The sequence below is a fragment of the Anabrus simplex genome, chromosome 5 (genome assembly GCF_040414725.1).
Source record: "Anabrus simplex isolate iqAnaSimp1 chromosome 5, ASM4041472v1, whole genome shotgun sequence".
NCBI lineage: Eukaryota > Metazoa > Arthropoda > Insecta > Orthoptera > Tettigoniidae > Anabrus > Anabrus simplex.
Genome location: NC_090269.1, coordinates 95,934,372 through 95,953,729, shown reverse-complemented (window position 1 = coordinate 95,953,729; position 19,358 = coordinate 95,934,372). Strand labels below are relative to the sequence as shown.

Genomic DNA, 19,358 nt, shown 5'->3' with positions numbered 1-19,358 from the left:
AACCAACCAACCAACCAACCAACCAACCAACCAACCAACCAACCAACCAACCAACCAACCAACCAACCAACCAACCAACCAACCAACCAACCAACCAACCAACCAACCAACCAACCAACCAACCAACCAACCAACCAACCAACCAACCAACCAACCAACCAACCAACCAACCAACCAACCAACCAACCAACCAACCAACCAACCAACCAACCAACCAACCAACCAACCAACCAACCAACCAACCAACCAACCAACCAACCAACCAACCAACCAACCAACCAACCAACCAACCAACCAACCAACCAACCAACCAACCAACCAACCAACCAACCAACCAACCAACCAACCAACCAACCAACCAACCAACCAACCAACCAACCAACCAACCAACCAACCAACCAACCAACCAACCAACCAACCAACCAACCAACCAACCAACCAACCAACCAACCAACCAACCAACCAACCAACCAACCAACCAACCAACCAACCAACCAACCAACCAACCAACCAACCAACCAACCAACCAACCAACCAACCAACCAACCAACCAACCAACCAACCAACCAACCAACCAACCAACCAACCAACCAACCAACCAACCAACCAACCAACCAACCAACCAACCAACCAACCAACCAACCAACCAACCAACCAACCAACCAACCAACCAACCAACCAACCAACCAACCAACCAACCAACCAACCAACCAACCAACCAACCAACCAACCAACCAACCAACCAACCAACCAACCAACCAACCAACCAACCAACCAACCAACCAACCAACCAACCAACCAACCAACCAACCAACCAACCAACCAACCAACCAACCAACCAACCAACCAACCAACCAACCAACCAACCAACCAACCAACCAACCAACCAACCAACCAACCAACCAACCAACCAACCAACCAACCAACCAACCAACCAACCAACCAACCAACCAACCAACCAACCAACCAACCAACCAACCAACCAACCAACCAACCAACCAACCAACCAACCAACCAACCAACCAACCAACCAACCAACCAACCAACCAACCAACCAACCAACCAACCAACCAACCAACCAACCAACCAACCAACCAACCAACCAACCAACCAACCAACCAACCAACCAACCAACCAACCAACCAACCAACCAACCAACCAACCAACCAACCAACCAACCAACCAACCAACCAACCAACCAACCAACCAACCAACCAACCAACCAACCAACCAACCAACCAACCAACCAACCAACCAACCAACCAACCAACCAACCAACCAACCAACCAACCAACCAACCAACCAACCAACCAACCAACCAACCAACCAACCAACCAACCAACCAACCAACCAACCAACCAACCAACCAACCAACCAACCAACCAACCAACCAACCAACCAACCAACCGACCAACCGACTGATCGATCGACCGACATAGGCAGACACTGTTCAACACACTAGAGGAATTCCAAGTCGACAGGAAAACAAGATAATTTATCAAACAAACTCTAACACAATATCAAAGGTTACATTTCTGGGGGGAAATTCTGAACGGTGTCCGACAAGGAGATGGTTTTTTCCCCATTAATATTCAATCTAATTTTGGAAAAATAATAATGTTACTTACTTTTTACGTCCCACTAACTACTTTTACGGTTTTCTGTGACGCCGAGGTGCCGGAATTTTTCCCCACAAGAGTTCTTTTACGTACCAGTAAATTTACCTACACGAGGATGACGTATTTGAGCACACCGGACTGAGCCAGGATCGAACCTGCCGGCTCGGCAGGCATTGAAAGAGAACAAGAAGTGACCAAGGAAGGTCGGATGACAAAGAGGAAAGTGAGGAGACTGGCACAAACAAGTGGGAGCAATGCCAAGCTCAGTTATGGTCACCAAACTAGCCCCCAAGTTGACAGCCCTTGTGATCTTGTTTTAGTCGCCTGTTACGACAGCAGGAGATAGTGCGGATGTATTTTACCGCTCCCAAGCATATGGGAAATCGGGGGCCGTGTGTTAGTGTTCGTCTTGATACACTTCTTTTCATCTATATACAACACAAAACACTACCAGTCGCCGCAGAAACACACACGGCTGAATACATCTCTCCACATTGGGTTGGCGTCGGGAAGGGCATCTAGCCATAAAATTGGGCTAAATCAGCACGGAGCGCCGACCACAATAAAATGGGGGAAACAACAATCGAACAGGTATGAGTGAGAGTCACCGCCAAAAGATTTGAGTGGAAAGGTATTGTCGATTTGTTCTGGGTGATTTCCGACAAATGAGTAGCGTTTTTAAAACATGCAATTTCTTCGGCGCGTCGACCCATGTGGATCTTTTGCCCCTTAACCTGCGTGTAATTGGAATGGCAGTAGTGTGGAATGTTGTGTGGGAGAATAGGAAGGTTAAGGACGTCACAAACAACGTCCCCAGGCCATGGATATTAATAATTACAATCAAAAACCCCTTACCCTGTCGGGAATCGAACCCGGGGCCGCCGGGTGACAGGCGGACGCGTTGTCCCCTATACCGCGGGGCCGGACATGAGTAGCGTTACAAAAATGTTCAAAATTTGGGCTGGGAAGAACTGGGAGAAAAGAGATGAGCTGCACGACTAAGCGGTATGTTCCGAGCAGTTATTCAACCAATCAATCAATTAATACTGATCTGCATCTAGGGCAGTCGCCCAAGTGGCAGATTCCCTATCTGTTGCTTTCCTAGCCTTTTCTTAAATTATTTCAAAGAAACTGAAAATTTATTGAACATCTCCCTTGGTAAGTTATTCCAGTCCCTAACTCCCCTTCCTATAAATGAATATTTGCCCCAATTTGTCCTCTTGAATTCCAACTTTATCTTCATATTGTGATCTTTCCTACTTTTAAAGACGCCACTTATTCGTCTACTGATGACCTCTCACGCCATCTCTCCACTGACAGCTCGGAACATACCACTTAGTCGAGCAGCTCTTCTTTCTCCCATGTCTTCCCAGCCCAAACTTCGCAACATTTTTGTAACGCTACTCTTTTGTCGGAAATCACCCAGAACAAATCGGGCTGCTTTACTTTGGATTTTTTTCCAGTTCTTGAATCAGGTAATCCTGGTGAGGGTCCCATACACTGGAACCGTACTCTAGTTGGGATCTTACCAGAGACTTATATGCACTCTCCTTTCCATTCTTACTAAAACTCCTAAACACCCTCATAACCATGAGCAGAGATCTGTACCCTTTATTAACAATCATATTTATGTGATTACCCCAATGAAGATCTTTCCTTATATAAACACCTACATACCTACAGCGATCCCCATAAGGAACTTTCACCCCACGCAGTAATTAAAATCAATTGGAGAGATGGCATGGGATGACATACGTATACAAATAAGTTTGAGTGGTGTTTTTAAAAGTAGCAAAGATCACAATACGAAGATAAAGCTGGAATTCAAGAGGACACAATGGGGCAAACATATATTTATAGGAAGAGGAGTTAGGGATTGGAGTAATTTACCAACGGATATGTTCAATAAATTTTCAAATTCTTTGAAATAGTTGTTTTACAATCTGTTTAACGTCGCACCGACACGATGGGATAGGAAAGCGCACTTAAGAAAAGACTAGGTAAACAACCGATAGGGAATCTGCCACCTGGATGACTGCCCCAAATGCAGATCAGTAGTGACTGACGAAGAAGAAGAAGAAGAAGAAGAAGAAGAAGAAGCTACTGCCTTACTACTGTGCTTGTACTTGCGGGGAAAAAATCGGCCGATCCCCATTTTTGTCAGTAATAGGTTTGTGTGGAGAATCGAAAAAGATGAGTCCCTGAGTACTGAGGGGATATTCCTTGAAACACTATATAAGAAGGGGTCAAGTGTGTCGATGAAAGACAGCTCGGTAAATCAAACTGTCACAACCAAGGCTCGGATTCTGATGACATGTCACCGTTGTGCATCATGGGCATTGCCAACTTATGTACTAATCCTGATCGAGCGCCCCCACCCCCACGATTACAGAAATGCATATTTATTAAGACATTTTTCGCCATTTTTGTATGTATTTATTTAAAGTCATTTTTTGTTTCTTGCGTCAGTATTTTGTCGTGTTTAATTGTTTGTTTTATCTTATTAGTGATTTTAAGCATGTATCCATCTTTTACGGTATCATGCAACCAGTTTTTCTACCTACGTACTCGAAAGTTAACGTGAATGTTTATCTCCGGAAGTTTTGAGTACGGTTCTCTTTACAGGAAAGTTCTTTTCCAGATCATTTCTCCTTACGGCCTACATGGTGTCAAAAGAATGCATATTTCTTTGTAAAGAAAACCGATATTTCAAAGCAAAGAAAAATGTAATGTAAAAATTACAGAGAGTATAGTGTTTTTTTTTTGTTTTTTGTTTTTTGCAAGTTGCTTTACGTCGCACCGACCCAGATAGGTCTTATGGCGAGGATGCGGCAGGAAAGGGCTAGGAATGGAAAGGAAGCGGCCGTGGCCTTAATTAAGGTACAGCTCCAGCATTTGCCTGTTGTGAAAATGGGAAACCACGCGAAACCATCTTCAGGGCTGCCGAAAGTGGGGTTCGAACCCACTATCTCCCGGATCCTGGATACTGGCCGCACTTAAGCGACTGCAACTATCCAGCTCGGTAGAGCATAAATTATTAATGCATACAAATTACTTTTTAACAATAAACAGTTGGTTTTTAGGACATTATTTGTGAATTTTGAGGTCATTTCGAAAGGTCAAGTTTTAGCATTTTTAGTTCAACAAAATTCAAGCCCTGGTCACAACAGAGATATCACGTAAAATGAAGAAATCTAGCAAGGTCGAGGACTTCCTCCTGGGATTTTTGTCATAACAGTGCTATCACGTGAAATGAAGACATCTAGTAGGTTCAAGGACTTCCTCCCGGAATTTTTCGAAGACTCACTATTACAAAATGGACACTCATTTGCGTAAGAGATCTTGTTGACAGATTGAGATACGGCTGCTTATTATCGTTACTACGTATCGCGATAGTCAAATTCTGATGAAACTTATCTCGAACAAACACCATCCACTGCATAAATAAGTCACTACTTTCTTTCTCTCCCATTGACTAATGTATCAAACATCCACAACGCCTTGAAATGTCGCTTAGGAATATTTTTGACGAAACAAACACCATGTACCACCATTAATGTAATACCTAGTAAAACATTTATTATTTACTTTTCTCACAAAAATCACGTTATCTGGAAAGAAAATATGTACCATTCAACAACATATATGTACAAGCAATGCCGTACACAGTCCACAAGAAAGGTTATGGAGTGATCGTAACTTGGCGTGTACAAGGCTGGCCAAGTGGTGACAAAATAATAATCGTATTACGTTTATAATGAACAAAATATTCAAACTTAACACACTGTATATAATATAATAATAATATAACTTAATATAGACTAAAACTAAAAGATTACATCCTAATTCTAAAATTAGAAAAATAAATTCAATAACTACTCTAGGTGGAATTCATATAATACAACAGTAATTTATGTAAACTTTTGGGAACTATTTACTCCAGACATTCACTCACACATACTACTTGATGTAGCCTACGTATTCAAGAGGGTTATGTCATAGTGGAAACAGTTATTTATGCAACCTGGTGTGCAAAGTGGCCCCTAATTTGGCGCGAGTGCAACAAAGAGAAAGAAACGCCGCGTAAGTTGCAGACATGTCCGGCCCCGGGTTCTATTCCCGGCCGGGTCAGGGATTTTTAATTGTAAATGAATAATATCCCTGGCCTGGGGACTGGGTGTTTGTGTCGTCCTTAACATTCCTTTGCTCACATTCAACACACTGCACTTTCGCAATTCCACTTACACGCAGGCTCCTGTCGTATGGTGAAAGTAGTGGCAAAAGATCTACAGAGGCCGACGCCACGAACATATTTAAAAAAATTGCAGACATAATTTTATCTTTACCATAACAAAAATATTTCTATGGAAATAAACCTAAAACTGCTTACCCTCCAGGGTTGGTTTTTCCCTCGGACTCAGCGAGGGATCCCACCTCTACCGCCTCAAGGGCAGTGTCCTGGAGCGTTAGACATCGAGTCGGGGGATACAACTGGGAAGGATGACTAGTACCTCACCCAGGCGGCCTCACCTGCTAACTTGAACAGGGGCCTTGCGGGAGGATGGGAAGATTGGAATGGATAGACAAGGAAGAGGGGAGGAAGTGTGCGTGGTATTAAGTTAGGTACCATCCCGGCATTTGCCTGGAGGAGAAGTGGGAAACCACGGAAAACACACTTCCAGGATGGCTGAGGTGGGAATCGAACCCACCTCTACTCAGTTGACCTCCCGAGGCTGAGTGAACCCCGTTCCAGCCCTCGTACAACTTTTCAAATTTCGTGGCAGAGTCGCGAATCGAACCCGGACCTCCGGGGGTGGCAGCTAATCACATTAACCACTAAACCACAGAGGCGGACAGGAGGTTATGTACTCTTCGAAATTATGTATCACTACTGTGTACCTTTTGAAACACATGGAGAAGACTATGAGGTACAGTACGCATCTAGTCTACGAGAGTGGTTGCCAAAGTAGGGTCCGGCAATATACCCACAGACACTTTTAAGAAAATCAGAATATACAATTATTTTCCAAATTGTTGGTCCGGCTTCATGGCTAAATGGTTACCGTGCTGGCCTTTGGTCAGAGGGGTCCCGGATTCGATTCCCGGCAAGGTCGGGAATTTTAACCATAATTGGTTAATTTCGCTGGCACGGGGGCTGGGTGTATATACTGTCTTCATCATCATTTCATCCTCATCACGACGCGCAGGTCGCCTAATAAAAAAAAGACCTCCATTCGGCGAGCCGAACTTGTCCTCGAACACTCCCGGCATTAAAAGCCATACGCCATTTCATTTTTTCCAAATTGTTTATATATGTTATGTTATCATAATGTTAACATCCAAAACACTTTTGGCACATATAGTCGTAGATTTCACCCAGATGTCTGACGAAAATGTTCCACCGAGCAAGTGGTTGTGCGGTTTGAGCCACGTAGCTATCAGCTTGCATTCGGGAGATAGTGGGTTCGAATCCCCTGTCGGCAGCCATGAGGATGGTCTACCGTGGTTTCCCATTTTCACACCAGGAAAATGCTGGAGCTATACCTTAATTAAGACCACGGCCACTCCCTTCCCACTCCTAGCCCTTCCCCATACCATCGTCGCTATAAGATATATCTGTATCGGTGCGACGTAAAAAAAAGTTCCTTAGGAGATCCTGAAAGTTATCAAGTCACACTTGGAGCAACAACACTTGCAGCTAAGGAAGTAAGCCGCAAGAATGCAATTTCATCACTGTTGTTTTCCTCAGCACGTCCACAAAATCCAAGTACTATGATCTCCGCTCTGTTATTGTTCAGTGGATACAGTTGCAGATGTTAAAATATTCTTTGATTGTCCAGACCACTTTGTTCGCATTACTTGTCTACCACAAAAAATGTCATTTGGATACCAATTAATACCTATTCTTATGTCAATTCTCCACAGAAGTGGCCAGTCTGCCTACCTAGAGTTATATGCATTTCTTTATAATATTGGATTGCGGATTTACAACCTTCACCTAGCATCGATCTTACCCCACCACAACTATTCCACTCCTTCCTCTTTCTGTTCCCTGGCCTATTCGTTTTGTTTTGTTTTTCTTGCTAGTTGCTTTACGTCGCACCGACACGGATAGGTCTTATGGCGACGATGGGACAGGGAAGGAAGCGGCCGTGGCCTTAATTAAGGTACAGCCCCAGCATTTGCCTGGTGTGAAAATGGGAAACCACGGAAAACCATCCTCAGTGCTGCCGACAGTGGGGTTCGAACCTACTATCTCCCGAATACTGGATACTGGCCGCACTTAAGCGACTGCAGCTATCGAGCTCGGTAGGCCTATTCCTGTGTACCACTGAAAGTCATAAAGGGCCTTATTACGAGAAGATGAACCCATCTCTCACATATCCCAACAGCAAATAAAATAAAATCTCTTACATAATTCACTGGCTGAGTGGGCTTTATACCGGATTCCCAAAGAGGAAAACGGAAAAGGGAGTAGGCCCATTTTCCGGTGATGGATAAAGGTGACATGTACGTTACAGGAAGATTATTCGGCAGAATTTTCAAGTCAGTACAATAAAATGACAGTTTTCACAATTACAACTAGCTGACTTTTCGTTTATGTGCAGTGATGGAAAGAGTATAAGAAACAAGTAATTGGACGGAATTTCAGTTACCTGACAATTATTTTACTAATTACGATAATTACAAATTGCTTTTTCAATAAGTAATCAGGGAAATTACAATTACTTCACAGATCTCCCAGTCTTACGTAAATCAATGACTTTTTTCGCATGAGGCTGGAATGATTCCGAAGTCTGCAGAGAAAAAGGTACGAGTATTATTTCATTTTGCTCTGTGCTGTTTCTTTTTCATAGCGACATTAACTGTCTGTCACCATTAAGTTAAACTGAGCAAGATACCTGGGAATTCTCAACATTATTTTTTACCATAATTCTTATTTTAATTAATGATTTCTAACATTTCAAATAATTAATAGTTTATACTACAAAATAATTGTTTCTTAAAATTCTCATCGTTAAACCAGAGTACATATTCGCGTTTGTAGAAAAGACTTGAAGGACTTGTGTTTAGTTTTAAGAATATTCCCAGCAGTGATGGATTATGTAGAATAAGCCTGTATGTCTTTGGAAGTACAGTAGAGATAATAATAATAATAATAATAATAATAATAATAATAATAATAATAATAATAATAATAATAATAATAATAATAATTGTACCGGGAGGTACACCCCAAAGCCGCGCATTCAAATTCACCGCCTAAATGAACTCCTCTATTGGTAAAACAGAAACTGAAACTACACCAACTTAGAACTTTACTCAGAAGAAGTCACTACAGAAATATGATGTAATTTTGTTATTGTGCAGTTGCCTAAACTGAGTGAATTTCTCTTTGTTTTGTTTGCCATTCATCAAGAAGTTTGGACATATTTTCACAGATGACACCACACACACACACAAAAAGAAAGAAACCTATGATCATGCACCCTGGTGCAAAGTGAAATAACTTATAATTTAAAGTTTTGTAATTCCAGGTTTTTGTAACTGATTGATGTTCATTTATTTTTGGGTTGGCAATATTTCCTTTTTATTTTCGCCAGTTTTGAATCTAGCCAATCACTATTTTCTGTAATTAATTTTCCGCCTATCACAGGCTTCTTGTTCGATTCTGAGTGTTACTTTTGAAATCTACCAAAAAAATTGAGAGGGTGTGGCTAGTTTACTCTTGAATGATCTCGAACCTTCCCTGAGGGTTTATAAACTGCGGCTTTTCACGTTTCTCGGCCAATTGATCGTCATCTTTCTGAGTGTTTGTGTGTTAAGCAGGAGGCGGGCGGCCTCTTTCGTCGGCAGCTAGAACATCTACAAGGTAATGGCCACATAACTTTATTCTTTCTTGCTACCTCCGCAGTTTAATCCGAGGGAAAGGTCCGAATCATTTACTATGTGACCTACTTTTCTAAAATGTAACTTCTCCTTTAACTTACTTAAATCTTTAACTGTAAACCAGGGATAGAGAGTGAAGTACCCTCTCGAGTTCCCTTTCATCTTGGTTTGAAGTGGCTACGTTTTCCCAACCTTTCGTTTCTGTAATATATTAAAGTTATTTCCATCCGTGTCACCTCAAGTAGTTTGGGAACAGCCCCTGCTTCATCGGCCGAGAGCCCCATGGGTTTTAATATTTCATTATCTGGGAGTGCAGTGTACGCCTCCACTCAGTTCGTGTTCGGGCCGTTTATTTAACTTTTTTTTTTTTTTGTCAAGGCCCTGTAGGTTGGGTACTAGATACCCCTGCATAACATTATCTTTCAATTTGTAAGTTGTGCCTTGCTGGGGGAGTGATTGTAATTTTCTGATATTGCCTTGAATAGGCTAGAAGATACTGAGAGTCTGTTCGCTCTTTTTCAAAGTTTTTGTAAGATTAACGAACGCCTCTGGGAGGCTAGAGATTGTAATTGAGGGAGCATGTGCTCTTGAATGAAGGGATTTCTGCCCTTAGATAAATGATTTCTTAGTGTGAATTAAAGTTGTAGTAAACTGAAACAGGTATCGTTAACATTGTAAAATAGGGGCTTGAAGCCCAAAATTGTTAATGTTCAAAATCTCGGATTTTCCTGGTCTTGTTGCAAGATTACCTTGTACCTGATGTATTGTTATGTTCACTCAGTGAAAAATATTGTGAAGTTTGTTTTTGGAAAAGAAATATAACCTTTTAAAGTTTTAACTCAATTTTGCTATTGTAGATAGACCCATTCACCCCAGCACCTTCTTTCACCTCTGCGTTCCACAGATAACCCAGAATAATAATAATAATAATAATAATAATAATAATAATAATAATAATGGCGTGTGGCCTCCACGTCTGTGAGGATGGGGCCCCGAGCCATTTGAATTAACCAATTAAGGTTAAAATCCCCGGCCCGGTCGGGAATCGAGCCGGGGACCCTCTGGACCAAAGGCCAGCACGCTAACCATTTAGACTCATCCCGAGGTGTGGAGGTCTTTTCAGACACACCCCCAATGGAGGTAAGGTGCATGTGCCATTTCAACCACATACCAGCCCTCCTGCCATTCTTAAATTTCTGGCAGCACCGGGAATCGAACCCGAGCTCCCGAGGACGGCAGCTAATTACACTAACCGTTACGCTACGGAGGCGGACAACAGAGATGTAAGAAAGTACTTTATCCAGCACTGGTGAAGCTATTGATTCTCCTGTTTGTTTGTTTGTTTGTTTGTTAGGTCATTAGCACAGAAACTGTATGGTTCCTCAAATAATACACCCAGAGGTTATGCGGTTATAGGCAAACCGCAAAACCTAATGGCGGTGCCAAAATGAGATATACTAGGCAAGATGAGGAGTGAGGTAGTTCGCCGTTGCTTTCCTCACTGGGCCAGAAAGTGATATTGGAGGGCGACGGACCCTATGAGCAACACCTCTTATAACAATTAGACGCGCTGGTCGTGCTCCGAAGGTTCTGCTGTAGAACTGAAAAAGTTATATTCATCATCACTTAATTTTTCCCCATTTCTGCTTCCATGCGATGAATTTCGATTACAATTCTATTTCAAGAATTAAATTACAAGTAAACATTACTCAAAGTATTATTTGTTACGCGTAATTCCATTACTTTTACTCAATTACTTCCCAACTCTGGTTATATGACATGACCAGGGCTAGGATATATATATAATAACATTGCTAAATATTTAGATATATTTGGGCTAAAAATGCCAAAATACGGAGTGAAATATAGACTTTTAAATAAAAAAGTGAATAATAATGTGAAGAGCGGTTCATGGTGTGGGGTGGTTCATGGTGTGGGTTACTGTAGTCACGTCCTAGTTCGTGAACCATGGGCAACGGCTGAGTGGCCTAGTAAGTGGTCCTGAGAGTCGGGATACCAGTTGCTATGGAATGGGAGTGGGCAACTCGGACATATTCTGAGTCATGGCCCTCCTTGTGCTCAGGCGGCTAGGACTATGCAATCCACCGGTGGTCCATAACCCGTTAGAGGAGAGATCTTAACTTGGACTATGTGCAAGTAGGGTAGCATCCTGCTTCATGAATTCACCGAGCTCAGAACATTTTAAGCAAGCCTCGGACCTATGGGAGTAACGGAGTCCCACTCCCATTTTACAGGCGAGGGACTCCTTGGAAACAACTTGGCGAACGAAATTGAATTCGATGGGGAGCTATCAATATTAATGGGCCTTATGGAAGAAAGAAAGTAGAACTGGCTGAGTCAGCAAAGAGGATGCATCTGGATGTGCTAGGAGTAAGTGATATTTGGGTAAGGGGAGATAACGAGGAAGAGATAGGAGATTATGAAGTGTACTTGACGGGTGTTAGAAAGTGTAGGGCTGTTTATCAGGAATACCATTGCACGCAACATAGTTTCTGTTAGGCATGTAAATGAGCGAATGATGTGGGTAGATTTGGCAATTGGAGGAATTAGGACTAGAATTGTCACAGTGTATTCACCATGTGAGGGTGCAGATGAGGATGAAGTTGACAAGTTTTATGAAGCATTGTTGTCAGGGTCAACAGCAAGGATAGGATAGTGCTAATGGGCGATTTCAATGTGAGAGTTGGAAACAGAACTGAAGGGTACGAAAGGGTGATTTGTAAATGTTGGGAAGATATGGAAGCTAATAGGAATGGGAAACGTTTGCTGGACTGTGCTAGTATGGGTTTATCAGTTACGAATATATTCTTCAAGCATAAGGCTATTCACCGCTACACATGGGAGGCTAGGTGTACCAGATCCATAATAAACTATATCTTAACCGACTTCGAATTCAGGAAATCTGTTAAGAATGTACGAGTTTTCCAGGGATTTTTCGATGATACAGACCACTATCTGATCTGTAGTGAACTAAGTATCTCTAGGCCTAGGGTAGAGAAAGTGAAATCTGTCTGCAAACGAATAAGGGTAGAAAATCTCCAGGATGAGGAAATTAGACGGAAGTACATGGATATAATTAGTGAGAAGTTTTGAAAAGTAGACAGTAAGCAGATTCAGGATATAGAAAGAGAATGGGTGGCATATAGGGATGCTGTAGAAGAAACAGCAAGGGAATGCCTAGGAACAACTGATTGTAAAGATGGAAAAGGGCGAACGTCTTGGTGGAATGATGAAGTGAGAGCAGCCTGTAAACGTAAAAAGAAGGCTTATCAGAAATGGCTCCAAACAAGGGCCGAGGCAGACAGGGATTGGTACGTAGATGAAAGAAAGAGAGCGAAACAAATAGTTGTTGAATCCAAAAAGAAGTCGTGGGAAGATTTCGGTAATAATCTGGAAAGGCTAGGTCAAGCAGCAGGGAAACCTTTCTGGACAGTAATAAAGAATCCTAGGAAGGGAGGGGAAAAAGGAAATGAACAGTGTTTTGAGTAATTCAGGCGAACTCGTAATAGATCCCAGGGAATCACTGGAGAGGTGGAGGGAATATTTTGAACACCTTCTCAACGTAAAAGGAAATCTTCCTGGTGGTGTTGTGAACAGCCAAGCTCATGGGGAGGAGGAAAATGATGTTGGTGAAATTACGCTTGAGGAAGTGGAAAGGATGGTAAATAAACTCCATTGTCATAAAGCAGCAAGAATATATGAAATTAGACCTGAAATGGTGAAGTATATTGGGAAGGCAGGGATGAAATGGCTCCATAGAGTAGTAAGATTAGCATGGAGTATTGGTAAGGTACCCTCGGATTGGACAAAAGCAGTAATTGCACCTATCTATAAGCAAGGGAACAGGAAGGATTGCAACAACTATCGAGGTATCTCATTGATTAGTATACCAGGCAAAGTATTCACTGGCATCTTGGAAGGGAGGGTGCGATCAGTAGTTGAGAGGAAGTGGGATGAAAACCAAAGTGGTTTCAGACCGCAGAGGGGCTGTCAGGATCAGATTTTCAGTATGCGCCAGATAACTGAAAAAATGCTAGGAGAGGAATAGGCAGTTGTGTTTATGTTTCGTAGATCTAGAGAAAGCATATGACAGGGTACCGAAGGAAAATATGTTCGCCATACTGGAGGAGTACGGAATTAAAGGTATATTATTAAAATCAATCAAAGGCATTTATGCTGACAATTGGGCTTCAGTGAGAATTGATGGTAGAATGAGTTCTTGGCTCAGGGTACTTACAGGGGTTAGACAAGGCTGTAATCTTTCACCTTTGCTGTTCGTAGTTTACATGGGTCATCTGCTGAAAGGTATAAAATGGCAGGGAGGGATTCAGTTAGGTGGAACTTTAGTAAGCAGTCTGGCCTATGCTGACGACTTGGTCTTAATGGCAGATTGTGCCGAAACTTGAAACTTGATAATAGGTGCAATGAGTATGGTATGAAAATTAGCCTTTCGAAGACTAAATTGATGTCAGTAGGTAAGAAATTCAACAGAACTGAATGTCAGATTGGTGAAACAAAGCTAGAACAGGTCGATAATTTCAAGTATTTAGGTTGTGTGTTCTCCAAGGATGGTAATATAGTAAGTGAGATTGAATCAAGGTATAGTAAAGCTAATGCAATGAGCTCGCAATCGCGATCAACAGTATTCTGTAAGAAGGAAGTCAGCTCCCAGACGAAACTATCTTTACATCGGTCTGTTTTCAGACCGACTTTGCTTTACGGGAGCGAAAGCTGGGTGGACCCAGGATATCTTATTCATAAGTTAGAAGTAACAGACATGAAAGTAGCGAGAATGATTGCTGGTACAAACAGGTGGGAACAATGGCAGGAGGGTACTCGAAATGAGGAGATAAAGGCTCATTTAAGAATGAACTCGATGGATGAAGCTGTACGCATAAACCGGCTTCGGTAGTGGGGTCATGTGAGGCGAATGGAGGAGGATAGGTTACCTAGGAGAATAATGGGCTCTGTTATGGAAGGTAAGAGAAGTAGAGGGAGACCAAGACGACGATGGTTAGACTCAGTTTCTAACGATCTAAGATAAGAGGTATAGAACTAAATGAGGCACAGCACTAGTTGCAAATAGAAGATTGTGGCGACGTTTAGTAAATTCAGAGAGGCTTGCAGACTGAACGCTGAAAGGCATAACAGTCAATACTGATCATGTATGTATGTTATACAAAAAAACTGTTAAACAGTGTTTAAATACGAAAGCCACAAAAATAAGAATTCGGAGTCACAGAACAAGAGTTTAACCATTTCGATATGGGTCACAGCGGGTTGTGTGACAAGGACAAAGCCAGCAAAACGAAAAAAAGAAAGAGTTCCACAGTTATTTCGATATTCCACAGAAACATCAGAATCTTGCTTTCAATTAATAATGCTAAGAAAATGAATTTCAAATTATTTTGTAGCAGAATAACTTAAATTTGTATGTATGTTCAGTCCGTCAGCGATGCCGCTGGTGGGATCCTCAACAGTTTTGCCATCAGCTGTTTTAGATGGCCTAGGCATCACTGAAGAGGCGTACTAGGGAATTGAGGAGTGAGGTAGTTTCCCGTTGCTTTCCTCACCGAGCCAGAGTTGCTATTGCATATCACTCTGACAAGCCCACTGAAATGCATACACCAACTGACCCTATGAGCAACATTTTCACACCATTCGTAGCAGGGACTGGTTGCATAAGGATTGGCATTACTAGCATCGCTCATACCTCAGTCACTTTCATATTGTTAAAGCCAAGGATAAGACAGAGACAGATCTATGAAAGTAACAAAATTGCTCTAGCCTATACCAGAAGACATAGTGTACTGTAAACACTAGGTCCTGCCAGCCAAAGCATACTTAAATATGGCAGATATTTAAAATTAAATGTTAAATTATTTATCTATATGCAAGTTTCCAACAAGTATGTAAAAACATGCCCTGAAGATGGAAATATGGACAAATATGGAGAATAAAATGTATTATACGTTGCTCCAAATATTGTAATTCGTAATGATATGAAACACTTTTCACTGTAGCTAATGAAAAATCAAATATGTATTTACATAGAAATCCTAGCTCTGGTCATGATTATCTTGAATTGTCACGAAAAACATCGAAGCACTTAAATATGTTCCCCACTACTTACCTGTGTGAAACCGCAGTCTCCCACGTCACGCATCTGAAATCAAAGAAAATAAACTTGAAAATGACTTCTTACCAAAGATTTCAGAGCTAACTGTTCAAAAACAACTTCATTGTTCACATTCAACTATGTTTGATATCATTGGCAAGCTATCTATATATTAAAAAAGTGATGTAAACTAAAGCAGTCAGTCCGGTCATTCTATCCGGTCGATTTCCTTCATTGTTTTTAACTGAAAGGTATTCATGCACAGATTTGTTATCAGGTACTATAAATCTCTTAACTTCCGCCTTCCTCAAATTATTTGATTTTTTCCATTTTTGTCTCTTTGAATCAATCCTTTCTTTTGCTCTAATTGAGGTACGGAGTTCGTTTCGACCTAAGAACAATCAGTGGATCAAGCTCTTTCATTTCAGCTCTTAACTATTCAAATTGATTGATTCTGAGGAAAGTTATGAGTGCACATTCAATTTGACGTCTCATTTCTTCAACATTTTTTTTTTCATTGAAGCAATCATATCTTTCGTTGTAATTGAGGTACGCGGTTCGTTTTGGTCTAAAAACACTCAGTGGATCAAGCGCTTTCTTTTGAGGTAATAACTACTTAAATTGGTAGATTGTGAGAAAAGTTAAGTATATTTGTTTCCATGACGAGGATCTTAGAAGGACTCTTAACAGTTCGGCGTATAGTGTTCGTCCAAGGAACGTTTAATTCAATTTCTTTGTGTGATGTATTTTCAAGTGTTTTGTTGACATAATATTACATTCTATTACCATAGCAGATCATGTGTTTTATTTCATTAACTCGAAACTTTGCAAATAGGCTACATACTTTGTACATTGCGGACGGAGCCAGCGGGAAACTGCTAGTTTCATTTTATTTCAATTAATATATACGGAAAGTTTGGAAACCACTGGTCTAGGGGAACAGAAAGATTATGGCTAAAGACAGGCACAATAGCTTCCACGTACTTGTGCCAAGATCTTCATTTTCGTCTATCCTATCCGACCTCCCATGGTCAACTCTTCTTCTTTTCCGACCCCGACGGTATTAGATTTTCAAGGCCTAAGGAGTCTTTCATTTCCATGCCCTGCGTGGCCCTTGTCTTTCTTTGTCCACTCACGTCCAAGTTTCTCCTGTATCTATGATCAGTTGTATCAAGCTTTTTGGAAGATGTGATCGAAAGAGGATGCTATTTTGCGATGGTTAAGACTTCTCAACGACACAGTACCTCCTCGTTGATGGTAGGATCTTGAACATTCTGCGATGCATCCACATTTCAAAGGCTTGCAGTCGTTTCACTGACGAAGCCTTTAGTGAATCCGTGTGAATGAAGACAGTAGAATATATCCAAGCCATCTCCAGCCTATAGTAACAGACGACTAAAAGGGGGACCGGGGTCTCTCAATTTGGAAGCGTGGATTTCAACCACGGTCTCCTTAGTTGTGTATGTCAATGCTTCCACTTCCTCACTCTCATCTTTCCTATTCGACTTCCCTTGGCCAACTCTTGTTAATTTCTGACCCCAACGGTATTACGTTTGCGACATCTAAAGAGTCTTTCATTTTCACGCCCTTCGTGGCCCTTCCCTTTATTTTACCGATACCTTCATTTTTCGAATTGTCGGACCTCTTTCATTTTCCTACTTGACAAGTGTTAAGAGAGAATCGTTGCCCAGTTGTACTTCCCCTTAAAACATAGGTGGGCAATGAGAGAGCTAACGGCAAGAGCGCGGCAAGAGCCGAGAGCAGTTGACTTCTACCAGTTTGTGCCGTAAAGACTAGCAGTTGACTTCTACCAGTTTGTGCCGTAAAGACTAGATGTCGATATGTGGAGTCAAGGCGCAAGCAATGTACCTGGCTGAGTATATTATGTTTACGCAATACAATCGTACAGTTCGTCTGTCGTTCATTGTTTATGCTGTATTCCTAAACAAGCTTTTATCTTGGCTTACAGTATTTCTATGAGTACAGGTAGTAGTCATAGTGTAACGGTTCAAATCTCGTTACAAGCATTCATCTGTATTATTATTATTATGATTATTATTATTATTATTAATTGTAACTGTTATTATTGTTTGATTCAATTCTACAATCTGATTTCGCTATGCATTAATTAATTATCGCTTGCTTCATTGTATATAATTTATTGTATGTAAATATATATAAATATATATATATATATATATGTGTGTGTGTGTGTATGTGTGTGTGTGTGTGTGTGCGTGTGCATATTAGCATTAAAACCATGTAGAGTGAGAGTTGCTGCCTAATATCAGATATGGATATGTTTTGTGAAACCTTTTTTTTTTTTTTTTTGCTAGGGGCTTTACGTCGCACCGACACAGATAGGTCTTATGGTGACGATGAAACCTTTTGACATTGCAACATATGGTGTTATATTGTTACAGTAACTGTCGAGTCATCGCTCTGTCATTGTACGCTTTTAGCGATGAGATAATATTTAGGGAGTTCCAAATTTGCCTGAGGCTATTTCAAGACAATATGTAATATTTGTAGCTGGGTGGGAGTGACATCATAGCTGTTTTTAGCTCTGACGTGGGTGTTATACCATGTGAGAACTTGTGTCTATACATAGGGCTGTATCCTACAGCAGCAAATCCGTTGGAAGGAGAGTTAGGTCACAGTTGGTCAGTGAGTCAGGGAGATGAAGAAGAAGCAGTCACATGGATACGTAATCGTCAGTGACCAAATGGATTATATGTTCGGAATGTGTTTCGTGTAACTGTTCGGTCGAGTTCTTGTGTCAGTTCGGTGACAGCCGAATATTAAGCAGTCGTAATGAGACTAATAGTTATCAGTGAATTACATGAAAAGTTGATTGTGAAGTTTGAATATAATTTCAAGCCATCCTATATCTCGTTTGTGAAACTAAAAGGATACATCACCAAATTAGGCTTGAGATACCTACAGCTGATACCAACTCAAAGGAATACTTCGTAATAACACTCAAAGTGTTGATAGTACTGTTATGTGAACCAGTGAGGGATACATTTCTTGCACAAGTTTTAAATGTCCGGTCAAGAGGATTTCAAATTTTATGCCTAGAGATTCCTTCAGTTATAATGTCAGAGTTTTATATTATCTTTTTGAATTATCGCAGTAAACCTTACTCGTGAAAATCAACATTTAAAGAACATATTTTGTTTAGTATTAAATCCAATTAATTATTTCATTTCAATAGTAGATCAGATAACCTCACATTTTAATGGGGAAATCAAACTTCACTGTCCTTTTCCCAAAACCTATATGTCATGTTGTCAAAGTAAGCTTATTACCTCACACCCTAGAGATATTCAAACCGGGAGAGTTGGCCGTGCGGTTATGAGCGCACAGCTGTGAGCTCGCATCCGGGTGATAGTGGGTTCGAATCCCACTGTCGGCAGCCCTGAAGATGGTTTTTCGTGGTTTCCTATTTTCACACCAGGCAAATGCTGGGGCTGTACCTTAATTAAGGCAACGGCCGCTTCCTTCCCATTCCTAGGCCTTTCCTGTTCCATCGTCGCCATAAGACCTATCTGTGTCGGAGCGACGTAAAGCAAATAGCAAGAAAACAAAAAGAAGAGATATTCAAGACTTTCATTCTATTATCGTTACATTGATTTGTAGCTGACGCTCATCAACAACTGTATGTGTAAGTAATCATGTAAGTACTAAGTGTGAGTACATAGTCCGAC

At 41.2% G+C, this 19,358-nt stretch overlaps 1 protein-coding gene across 1 annotated transcript in view; it reads right to left on the bottom strand.

The window, feature by feature from the left end:
- Nucleotides 1-19,358, bottom strand: part of Pdk1 (Phosphoinositide-dependent kinase 1) — a 411,719-nt gene that overhangs the window by 214,574 nt on the left and 177,787 nt on the right. Inside the window, exon 2 of the mRNA XM_067147018.1 lies at nucleotides 15,664-15,696. Within this exon, the coding sequence (XP_067003119.1) occupies nucleotides 15,664-15,696 (33 nt within the window). The remainder of the gene's footprint in view (nucleotides 1-15,663; nucleotides 15,697-19,358) is intronic.